Genomic DNA, 13,937 nt, shown 5'->3' with positions numbered 1-13,937 from the left:
ACACAAGTCTGGAAACACGTTCAGATACTGGTGTGTGAGTTTCATGATCACAGCCATCGCTTGTTTGATTCCTGAGAAGAGAAACACTGGCTATGTTTACATGCAACTAAATAATCCGTTAGTAATGGGACTGGCAACTCAATCGCACTGAAAGCTTCATGTAAAACGCCTTAATCAATCGGATTGAAAGGGGTGTCACAGGGAGTCACACAACTTTTCAGGTTTGAGTATTTACTTGTATATTTATTTTGACACATTTAACTTTGTTGGATTTTCACAAACAGTGTTGGAATTTAAAAGTCAAAGTATGATTTTTTTTTTCACATTTGACCAGAAATGCATAAATATTAAGTCTGCTGTTTAAAACAAATAAAGAACTGTAGGAGAACAGTTATTATGCGCAGACATCAGGAAACTGTATATTTGTGCAGTGAGCGCATGTCAAAAACATCTATTCCAATATGAAGCTTGTGACATATAAACACACACATCAACCCGATCACATGTTTAGTGTTCATGTAAACACTACATTCAGATTCATCAATCAGAATTAATTCAGTCCGACTGAAACAAAAGCTGTGCATGTGAGAATCTGTGACGCTTTCACAACGTTTGAGCAACTTCTGACTCTGCCAATCATGTGAGTCGGGGGCGGGACTATCTGACTGACTGACCAATGGCAGGCGAGGGGAGTGTTTGGGGAAAAGAAACAGCTTTACATGATGAATATAGGTATATTCAGAGCATAGCACGTGTGTGTTCAGTGAACGACTCAAGAGAAGAGAGAAGATGCTCGTGTTTCTCTCCACTGTATCATCACTGCTCATCAGTCCTGCTCTTCCGACCACAAAACCTCCACCGCGTCCATCTCTCGCCCAACTCTCGCCCGGATCAATGAATCGTCAAATCATCTGTGCTGAGCAGCGCGAGCCATGAGTTCCACTCAGAGCCCAGAGACAGAAGAAAGCAATTTACTGGTGTCGTCGGGGGAAGAAGAGCCAGTTCCAAAATCCATTTGGTCTTCAGCAGTTTTCTTCGAGTGTGCAGCTTTTCTGATGCGGACAAAACAAACCACAAAATTGTGTGTCTATTTTCAGACATTAGGGCCGGATTCACATGGAGTTGTGCTGGGAATGAAGTATTATGGATGTTTAATGTTGCTGCTCTCCCTGGAGTTGCAGGTCAAGTAGAAACAAAACTGTCATGATGAAATAGAAAACTGAGTTCTGAAGTGAAAGTTTCAGAGTGAGAGTGATGAAGATGAAGAGCGTAAACACACATAATATATACAACACAACTGTCTCTCTCTCTGTCTGAGCAGTGAAAGAGGTCCAGTGTCACAGTTATATTTCCAATGTCACTACTCCTCACACACACACACACACACACACACACACACACACACACACACGTTTACTTAGCTATCTAAATGGGGACTCTCCATAGACGTAATGGTTTTTATACTGTACAAACTGCATATTCTGTCCCCTTACACTAACACTACCCCTAACCCTAACCATCACACACACACACACACACACACACACACTAACCCTACCCCTAAACCTACTCAACACGCACACGCACGCACACACACACGCACACACACACACACACACACACACACTCACACACACAGTCACAAAAACAAATCCCTACTCCTAAACCTACCCAACACGCACACGCACACACGAACGCACACACACACACACACACACACGCTTACACACTCACACACACACACACACACACACACACGTTTACTTAGCTATCTAAATGGGGACTCTCCATAGACGTAATGGTTTTTATACTGTACAAACTGCATATTCTGTCCCCTTACACTAACACTACCCCTAAATCTAACCATCACACACACACACACACACACACACACACACACTAACCCTACCCCTAAACCTACTCAACACGCACACGCACGCACACACACGCACACACACACACACACACACACACACACACACACACACACACACACTCACACACACAGTCACACACACTAACCCTACTCCTAAACCTACCCAACACGCACACGCACACGCACACACACACACGCACACACACACACACACGCACACACACACACACACACACACACACACACACACACACACACACACACACACTCACACACACAGTCACACACACTAACCCTACTCCTAAACCTACACAACACGCACACGCACACACACGCACACACACGCACGCATGCACACACACACACACTCACACACACACGCACGCACACACACTCTCACACACACACACACACACACACACACACTCACTCACTGGGGGTTTAGGGTGTCCTGTGAACAGAAATCAATAAAGCGACTGGTGGGGAATTGAAGGAACTGACCAGAGGGCAAAATCTAATTATAAATTAATTTGTGGAACAGATTCCAGCTTTGAAAACCTGAGCTCACAAATTTTATTTGTTCCAATTGTGTCACCATATGCTCTCAGAAAGACTGCGGCTATGAGCAGACGGACCCATTTCTGTGGACATTTTCCTCTCGGGGAAACCTGGAGCCCAAAGCCTGGGAAGAGTCTCATCGCTCTCACTAACGAGCGAATCCCACATCTTTAACGAACGGCTGAGAGTTCGACACGTTTCTCACACACACACGTCATCGAGCTTCATCAGTCCTCACGGAGATCCGACTCAACAGCCTTCAGGATCAGTCATGAGGCGACTCACAGCTCCAAGTGAATTTGTGTCTTGTTTAAAATAATCACTGTCTTTACTAATTAGCAGCTCTTTGTTCATCATTATGTTTGTGTGTGTGTTTGTGTGAGTAGAATAGACTCCTGACCTAAACGGAAACTGATAAATTGATCCTGACACCGTTTATCACAGTAATATTGGTCTTATGTTGGGTTATATCGTAACCAAAAACACTGAGAGCCTCTCAATCCATCAGAGATCGTGGACTGTTTCATGGTTTCCAGAAATCACATGCAATTCAAGCAGTCAGGGTGCGTTTACACAACAAAGATATGCTTGAAACGGATCATTTTTTTCCATTGAGCTTTCCACGTACAGACGACACCATTGTCAAAATGATCCCCATTAACACAGATCCGCAAAAACCACACGAACCACTATAGACTGAACACGTAATACGCATGTGCATGACGTCATCGTCTTCAGAGATTCGCGTTTTTGTTTTTTACAAGGAGACTGTTCTCAGAAACGAGAACTTTGCATTTTCAGGCACCCAAAACGCCATTGTCATGTAAACTATCGCTGCAAACGGTGTCGTGTAAACAGCCCCGTATTCACTCAACTAACACAGGAGTCACGGCTGATAGATAATCATTTTGAGAGGTGTGTGATTCACTCTCACTCTATTCATGCAATCCATCTGCACATTATTCTGATGAAGATGATGAGATTCACACTGCTGTCTGCAGGTATTCCTCACGTCAGATTGTTCTGATATCATCCATTAGCTTGGTCAGTGTCGTCCACCGTTTTCTCTAACACAGCAGATCCCGCACTCAGTGAATATCATACAGAACGACACTGTCATCTCCATAATGCTCATAAGATCCTCTATTGTATGTGCTACATGAGGGTTTTTTTCTTCTGTAAAAGCATAATAGTGTTGTTCACTCAGGTGTTTCATTAACATCAGCGTTCTGAATGTTGCTCACGCATGCTGAGTTGGTCAAAGAACATGCAAAGCACATGTATTTTATTAGATGTGAAATCTGCACATATACAAAGACCTGTGCTTTTGCTGCGGGAAAACATATGTGTGAGCTGAAAATCTATGTTTCTGCTGAAAGAGTCAAAACAATCACAGAAAGCCCCATTAGAAAAACTACAAGAGAGCAAAAGTTTTCCAGCATCTTCCGCACATCTGAGCTCTTTTCCAGTGACTGTTTGAGATTGAGATCCGTCTGTTCACACAGAGATTGATTATATAAATATATATTATATTGTTCTGGTTTTGTTTAAAGATCTTTTTTTTTTCATGTAGTGCTGCAACTCAAGAAGCTACAGTAGATGCTTACATGAGGACCCTCACCATCCACACAGATCGACCCTCACCATCCACACAGATCGACCCTCACCATCCACACAGATCGACCCTCACCATCCACACAGACCGACCCTCACCATCCACACAGACCGACCCTCACCATCCACACGGATCGACCCTCACCATCCACACAGATCGACCCTCACCATCCACACAGATCGACCCTCACCATCCACACAGACCGACCCTCACCATCCACACAGATCGACCCTCACCATCCACACAGACCGACCCTCACCATCCACACAGACTGACCCTCACCATCCACACGGGCCCTCACCATCCACACAGACCGACCCTCACCATCCACACAGATCGACCCTCACCATCCACACAGACCGACCCTCACCATCCACACAGACCGACCCTCACCATCCACACAGACCGACCCTCACCATCCACACAGAACGACCCTCACCATCCACACAGACTGACCCTCACCATCCACACAGACCAACCCTCACCATCCACACAGATCGACCCTCACCATCCACACAGACCGACCCTCACCATCCACACAGATCGACCCTCACCATCCACACAGATCGACCCTCACCATCCACACAGACCGACCCTCACCATCCACACAGACCGACCCTCACCATCCACACAGACCGACCCTCACCATCCACACAGACCGACCCTCACCATCCACACGGATCGACCCTCACCATCCACACAGATCGACCCTCACCATCCACACAGACCGACCCTCACCATCCACACAGATCGACCCTCACCATCCACACAGATCGACCATCACCATCCACACGGATCGACCCTCACCATCCACACGGATCGACCCTCACCATCCACACGGATCGACCCTCACCATCCACACAGATCGACCCTCACCATCCACACAGACCGACCCTCACCATCCACACAGACCGACCCTCACCATCCACACAGACCGACCCTCACCATCCACACAGATCGACCCTCACCATCCACACAGACCGACCCTCACCATCCACACAGACCGACCCTCACCATCCACACAGACCGACCCTCACCATCCACACAGATCGACCCTCACCATCCACACGGATCGACCCTCACCATCCACACAGACCGACCCTCACCATCCACACGGGCCCTCACCATCCACACAGACTGACCCTCACCATCCACACAGACCGACCCAAGAACACTCAAGAACACAGACCGACCCTCACCATCCACACAGATCGACCCTCACCATCCACACAGATCGACCCTCACCATCCACACGGATCGACCCTCACCATCCACACAGACCGACCCTCACCATCCACACGGGCCCTCACCATCCACACAGACTGACCCTCACCATCCACACAGACCGACCCAAGAACACTCAAGAACACAGACCGACCCTCACCATCCACACAGACCGACCCTCACCATCCACACAGACCGACCCTCACCATCCACACAGACCGACCCAAGAACACTCAAGAACACAGACCGACCCTCACCATCCACACAGATCGACCCTCACCATCCACACAGATCGACCCTCACCATCCACACGGATCGACCCTCACCATCCACACAGACTGACCCTCACCATCCACACGGGCCCTCACCATCCACACGGACTGACCCTCACCATCCACACAGACCGACCCTCACCATCCACACGGGCCCTCACCATCCACACGGACTGACCCTCACCATCCACACAGACCGACCCTCACCATCCACACGGGCCCTCACCATCAACACGGACTGACCCTCACCATCCACACAGGCCCTCACCATCCACACGGACCTATCCTCACCATCCACACGGATCGACCCTCACCATCCACACGGACTGACCCTCACCATCCACACAGACCGACCCTCACCATCCACACGGGCCCTCACCATCCACACGGGCCCTCACCATCAACACGGACTGACCCTCACCATCCACACAGGCCCTCACCATCCACACGGACTGACCCTCACCATCCACACAGACCGACCCTCACCATCCACACGGGCCCTCACCATCCACACGGACTGACCCTCACCATCCACACAGACCGACCCTCACCATCCACACGGGCCCTCACCATCAACACGGACTGACCCTCACCATCCACACAGGCCCTCACCATCCACACGGACCTATCCTCACCATCCACACGGATCGACCCTCACCATCCACACAGACCGACCCTCACCATCAACACGGACTGACCCTCACCATCCACACAGGCCCTCACCATCCACACGGACTGACCCTCACCATTCACATGGGCCCTCACCATCCACACGCACAGATAAAGACAAGAGCGGGACGGACAGGTCGATTTATTCCTGACCTTTTGCTCTACAGATCAGAGGAAGTAAATGCCACTAAAGGTCACATCCTGACCCGAGAGGGACGACACCACATTAAAGCATCTCATGTTTGGTGTCACGCTCCAGCAGCCGTTCGCTCTGGTATAAAGTCATGTGAGCTGATATATATATGTGTGTGTGTGTGTGTGTGTGTGTGTGTGTGTGTGTGTGTGTGTGTGTGTGTGTGTGTGTGTGTGTGTGTGTGTGTGTGTGTGTGTGTGTGTGTGTGTGTGTGTGTGTGTGTGTGTGGAGATGCAGACGGATCCCCGTCAGGTTGTGTTTGTTGTTCTTCAGGGATCGTATTCATCATTTCCCTCAAGGCGACACCTTCAATATGTTCCCATGTGACGTCTCAGAGCGGCCGCGGTCACACACACACACACACACACACACACACACACACACACACACACCACCCCACTGATCCAGATTAGTCCTGATAATGGCAGAGGAGACGAGCCATACACACACCCGAGCGGCCATCTGGACCACAGCGTGAGCCAGACATCTCTATACACACTCACACACACACACACACACGCACTCAAACACACACACACGCACTGACACACACAAACACTGACACACACACACACACACACACACACACTCACACACACTTCAGCAGGACATCCTCATACTAAAAAAAGACGCTTCAGCTGTCAAGTGATGAATAGACACAACTGATAAACACCTAAGCTGATGAAGAACATCAAGAACATTTTAATATCCAGAGACACTCAAGAACACATTACAGCCAGAAACAGTTATAAGATGCTACAAAGAACCAGAGAGAGAGGATTTATTTCTATCTCCAGAATCCCAGACTGGAGATAGACTCCAGCCCAGTGATCCTATCAGGACAAACACACACACACACACACACACACACACACACACACACACACACACACACACATAACAGACGATAGTCATGACAACAGCCATGTGTCTTACCTGAGCCGCGCTTGGACACCACTTTCAGGCTTCTGATGACCGTCGCATACAGCAGGATCTGCAGAGGAACCCGTGATCTCATGTTTCACTGTGTGAATCTCCTGCAGAGACACAAACACACACACACACAACATGAGCGTCACACACTCATCTGTCTTTAACAGCGTCTAAACAAACACACTCCATCACATCAGACTCTCAACTGGCTTCTACATGCGTTTAAACCTCTGTACACAGCAGAGTCTTCAATCTTCAGGATCTCTCCAGTCCAGTGCACACACACACACACACACATCCATCTCTGTGTCTACAGCACATTTGTCCAAGAGTTCTCACAGAAACCCAGCGCCTGCCAAAAGCAAAGCCCCAGATCTCTGATTCCCTGTTCAATATCTGCAGGAAAAACACATCATATGCTGCAAACATGTCCTGAAATGACATTCACCATCTACGGCAGGAGGACACGTGGGCGTCCACTGAAACATCATGAAGAAAAAACGAGACACAAGGTCCGTTTCCATTACAATTTTTTGAAAACTTTTGCGATTTTTTCTAAATGTCGACAAAAAACTATTGCGAAATTACTTCGTTTCCATTAACCGATGTTATGCGACTACAACTTCATTTTTTCCTCTCGCGATAAGTCATAGCAACGGACGTTGGTAACTTTATGTATATCTCAGCTACTGCACTGGCCATTATTATTAATCAAAGGAGTCGTATGTGTGTTATCCAATCATTAATGACAAGGAAAGACCCTTATACTTGAGAGCGGCACATATGAGGAGTTTCTGGGTTGTTTCTCACTCATATCTGCTTCGAGGTCTTGATTGTGGCATTTCTTTGAGGTTTAGAATCCAGTATTCCTGTAATTTTATTTTTTATTTTAATTTTATGAATTTAATAAAGAACTCTGTCTCGTATTCTGTCCAAACATACTGCGTCATCTATGTCAGCTGACCTGTAAATACGCAAAAACCGTTTCCATTGCAGTTTTGCAAAATATTTCTTTTTCGAATTGCTTGAAAAACCACCTTGTGCGAGCGTAAAATCTTATTTTTGCGATAAATGGGAGTTTTTGCGAAATTGGCGTGTTTCCATTGGGCGTATTTTCAATTCGCAATTTCATTTTGCGCAATTTGAAGGGTAATGGAAATGCGGCTACTGACACTTATGGAAAGAAGAGACAGATGCCGTTCCACAAGAGACAGAAAGACATATTTGTGTACAACACACATACACACACACACGCACACACACCCACACACACACACTCACATATACATACACACACACACATACAGTATTTACACACACACACACACACACACACACACACACACACAGACACATACATTTTGAATGATAAATTGCTAGTTATGTTCCACATTGGTAAATAAGTCTGCAGCATATGCTAAATGACTAAAAGCGTGTCAGAAAACAGTTCTGATGTTCATTTAGTTCTTGACAGTAACACTTTACACACTGCATTTGTTCATCCAGCACTGAACATGAACTGTATGTGTTGTTCATCTCATCTCTTTTGCTTTCATTTATTGCAAAAATAAAAACAACAGGAAACAAAACAGTAACAGTAAAAAGTGTGCCAAACATAATAGCCTGTAACTTCACATGGTTAGAGTGTGTGCAGCTCCAGATGATCGGAGGATCCCGTCTAATGCATCAGAGACACGGAGCACATTAACACGGATTAAAGGCTTTAGAGACTCGACACAAATCACAATCCAACAATACGACATTCTGAGTGCTGAACACATGCAGCATTTGAATATGCACAACATCGGTCTGTTGTTTCCAAGGAAACCACTCGTGCTTGTAATCGCAGCGGTAAGCGTTGGATTGATGCGTTAGTTTCAGGATTCTGCTTTATAACCAACATCTTGTCCTCAAACACTGATTCTGCTTTATAACCAACATCTCGTCCTCAAACACTGATTCTGCTTTATAACCAACATCTTGTCCTCAAACACTGATTCTGCTTTATAACCAACATCTTGTCCTCAAACACTGATTCTGCTTTATAACCAACATCTTGTCCTCAAAATTTGCTTTATAACCAACATCTCGTCCTCAAACACCAATTCTGCTTTATAACCAACATCTCGTCCTCAAAATTTGCTTTATAGCCAACATCTCATCCTCAAACACCGATTCTGCTTTATAACCAACATCTCGTCCTCAAACACTGATTCTGCTTTATAACCAACATCTCGTCCTCAAAATTTGCTTTATAGCCAACATCTCATCCTCAAACACCGATTCTGCTTTATAACCAACATCTTGTCCTCAAACACTGATTCTGCTTTATAACCAACATCTTGTCCTCAAACACTGATTCTGCTTTATAACCAACATCTTGTCCTCAAAATTTGCTTTATAACCAACATCTCGTCCTCAAACATTGATTCTGCTTTATAACCAACATCTCGTCCTCAAACACTGATTCTGCTTTATAACCAACATCTTGTCCTCAAAATTTGCTTTATAACCAACATCTCGTCCTCAAACACTGATTCTGCTTTATAACCAACATCTTGTCCTCAAAATTTGCTTTATAACCAACATCTCGTCCTCAAACATTGATTCTGCTTTATAACCAACATCTCGTCCTCAAACACTGATTCTGCTTTATAACCAACATCTCGTCCTCAAACACTGATTCTGCTTTATAACCAACATCTTGTCCTCAAAATTTGCTTTATAACCAACATCTCGTCCTCAAACATTGATTCTGCTTTATAACCAACATCTCGTCCTCAAACACTGATTCTGCTTTATAACCAACATCTCGTCCTCAAACACTGATTCTGCTTTATAACCAACATCTTGTCCTCAAACACTGATTCTGCTTTATAACCAACATCTTGTCCTCAAACACTGATTCTGCTTTATAACCAACATCTTGTCCTCAAAATTTGCTTTATAACCAACATCTCGTCCTCAAACACCAATTCTGCTTTATAACCAACATCTCGTCCTCAAAATTTGCTTTATAGCCAACATCTCATCCTCAAACACCGATTCTGCTTTATAACCAACATCTCGTCCTCAAACACTGATTCTGCTTTATAACCAACATCTCGTCCTCAAAATTTGCTTTATAGCCAACATCTCATCCTCAAACACCGATTCTGCTTTATAACCAACATCTCGTCCTCAAACACCGATTCTGCTTTATAACCAACATCTCGTCCTCAAACATTGATTCTGCTTTATAACCAACATCTCGTCCTCAAACACTGATTCTGCTTTATAACCAACATCTCGTCCTCAAACACTGATTCTGCTTCATAACCAACATCTCATCCTCAAACACCGATTCTGCTTTATAACCAACATCTCGTCCTCAAACACCGATTCTGCTTTATAACCAACATCTTGTCCTCAAACACTGATTCTGCTTTATAACCAACATCTTGTCCTCAAACACTGATTCTGCTTTATAACCAACATCTTGTCCTCAAAATTTGCTTTATAACCAACATCTCGTCCTCAAACATTGATTCTGCTTTATAACCAACATCTCGTCCTCAAACACTGATTCTGCTTTATAACCAACATCTTGTCCTCAAAATTTGCTTTATAACCAACATCTCGTCCTCAAACACTGATTCTGCTTTATAACCAACATCTTGTCCTCAAAATTTGCTTTATAACCAACATCTCGTCCTCAAACATTGATTCTGCTTTATAACCAACATCTCGTCCTCAAACACTGATTCTGCTTTATAACCAACATCTCGTCCTCAAACACTGATTCTGCTTCATAACCAACATCTCATCCTCAAACACCGATTCTGCTTTATAACCAACATCTCGTCCTCAAACACCGATTCTGCTTTATAACCAACATCTCATCCTCAAACACCGATTCTGCTTTATAACCAACATCTCGTCCTCAAACACCGATTCTGCTTTATAACCAACATCTCGTCCTCAAACACTGATTCTGCTTTATAACCAACATCTTGTCCTCAAACACTGATTCTGCTTTATAACCAACATCTTGTCCTCAAAATTTGCTTTATAACCAACATCTCGTCCTCAAACACCAATTCTGCTTTATAACCAACATCTCGTCCTCAAAATTTGCTTTATAGCCAACATCTCATCCTCAAACACCGATTCTGCTTTATAACCAACATCTCGTCCTCAAACACTGATTCTGCTTTATAACCAACATCTCGTCCTCAAAATTTGCTTTATAGCCAACATCTCATCCTCAAACACCGATTCTGCTTTATAACCAACATCTCGTCCTCAAACACCGATTCTGCTTTATAACCAACATCTCGTCCTCAAACACTGATTCTGCTTTATAACCAACATCTCGTCCTCAAACACTGATTCTGCTTTATAACCAACATCTCGTCCTCAAACACTGATTCTGCTTTATAACCAACATCTCGTCCTCAAACACTGATTCTGCTTTATAACCAACATCTTGTCTTCAAACACTGATTCTGCTTTATAACCAACATCTCGTCCTCAAACACTGATTCTGCTTTATAACCAACATCTCGTCCTCAAACACTGATTCTGCTTTATAACCAACATCTCGTCCTCAAACACTGATTCTGCTTTATAACCAACATCTTGTCTTCAAACACTGATTCTGCTTTATAGCCAACATCTCATCCTCAAACACCGATTCTGCTTTATAACCAACATCTCGTCCTCAAACACTGATTCTGCTTTATAACCAACATCTCGTCCTCAAAATTTGCTTTATAGCCAACATCTCATCCTCAAACACCGATTCTGCTTTATAACCAACATCTCGTCCTCAAACACCGATTCTGCTTTATAACCAACATCTCGTCCTCAAACACTGATTCTGCTTTATAACCAACATCTCGTCCTCAAACACTGATTCTGCTTTATAACCAACATCTCGTCCTCAAACACTGATTCTGCTTTATAACCAACATCTCGTCCTCAAACACTGATTCTGCTTTATAACCAACATCTCGTCCTCAAACACCGATTCTGCTTTATAACCAACATCTCGTCTTGAAACACTAATTCTGCTTCATAACCAACATCTCGTCCTCAAACACGATTTTGCTTCATAACCAACATCTCATCCTCAAACACCGATTCTGCTTTATAACCAACATCTCGTCTTGAAACACTAATTCTGCTTCATAACCAACATCTCGTCCTCAAACACAGATTCTGCTTTATAACCAACATCTCATGTTAGCAGAGCAGGCCGGCGTCTCGCTTACACACAAAGGGCCCTATTTTAACGATCTGAAACGCAAGTGACAAAGCGCAAAGCGCAAGTAACTTTGTGGACGGGTCTTGGCGCTGTTGCTATTTTCCCGGCGGGATAAATGACTCTTGCGCCCGGCGCAAATCTAAAAGGGGTTGGTCTGAAGTAGCTTCATTATTCATAGGTGTGGTTTGGGCGTAACGTGAAATAAACCAATCAGAGCATCATCTCACATTCCCTTTAAGAGCAGACGCGCTTTTTCCTTGGCGTATTGCTATTATAACGGCGGATTTGCCAGGCGCGCGCCAGGAGCGGTTCACAGCCGAGGAGAGCAACGGTCTCGTCACGGCCGTAAAAGAGAGAGAAGTGACATTGGGGATGGAGAAACACACCCAAATTAGCTTCGGTTAAACAGGCATATAATAATGTGGGTAAATGTGTAAGCTAGATGTATGCTTTTATAATAAATTATCTATCTATCTATCTATCTATCTATCTATCTATCTATCTATCGTTTGTAATAACATGATTTGCAAAAATGAAAACTGCTGCTTCTGTGTATATTAGAGAATCAAAGTGTATGCGCGTTGTGCACGCTATACATTATGGTCAAGCATGCGCCCTTAAAATAGCATAATGAACAACGCGCCACTGACTTTAGACTAGGTTTTTTTCTGGCCAGTGGTGCAATTGTTTTATGGAACAGTAAAATAGCACCAGGGATTGTTTGCGCCGGAACACGCCTCCTTTTTTGCGCTGAACCGCCCAGGGAGCGCAAGTTCATTCCCTAGTTTAGCGACGTGCTTCTGTGGAGGGAAAAGCGCGCTTTGCGCGGGTGCAAAATAGGAATGAAACATGCGTCGGTGTACAAAGTCAATTGCGCTTGGTGCAAGATAGGGCCCATACTCTCACTCACACACACACACACACACACACACACACACACACACACACACACACACACACACACACACACACACACTGTCTTTCTGTCTCTCTGGCTCAAGAAAGACAGAAGAATATCAGTTTGTTGATATCGGCCTCCTCAGCTTAGTACCTATTATATTCAGCCAAGTTCTGTTGTGCTCACGCTGCCAAACAGGAGAGAGAGAGAGAGACTAGAGGGTTCCAATGTCTCTCTCTCTCTGTCTCTCTCTCTCTTTCTCTCTCTCTCTCTTTCTCTCTCTCTCTCTCTCTCTCTCTCTCTCCTGCTTGTGGAACTGGGTGAAAAATTGATGTGCCAGCTGCCTTTGCCAGTCATTAACATTTCTATTTGAGAGAAACTGTAGCGAGAGCCTCCATTTCTACCTTCGGCTCACCCACGCAAACCTCAGCTGCTGCGCCCTGAATTATTC

At 44.9% G+C, this 13,937-nt stretch overlaps 1 protein-coding gene across 1 annotated transcript in view; it reads right to left on the bottom strand.

The window, feature by feature from the left end:
• The window catches only part of il1rapl1b (interleukin 1 receptor accessory protein-like 1b), a 237,165-nt gene that overhangs the window by 188,367 nt on the left and 34,861 nt on the right, over positions 1–13,937 (bottom strand). The window contains exon 2 of the mRNA XM_081358279.1: positions 7,344–7,444. Within this exon, the coding sequence (XP_081214405.1) occupies positions 7,344–7,425 (82 nt within the window). The 5' untranslated portion in view covers positions 7,426–7,444. The remainder of the gene's footprint in view (positions 1–7,343; positions 7,445–13,937) is intronic.

The sequence above is a fragment of the Scardinius erythrophthalmus genome (genome assembly GCF_964197995.2).
Source record: "Scardinius erythrophthalmus genome assembly, chromosome: 25".
NCBI lineage: Eukaryota > Metazoa > Chordata > Actinopteri > Cypriniformes > Leuciscidae > Scardinius > Scardinius erythrophthalmus.
Note: the sequence above shows the minus strand (reverse complement) of the source record. Positions and strands in the feature narration are given on the sequence as shown.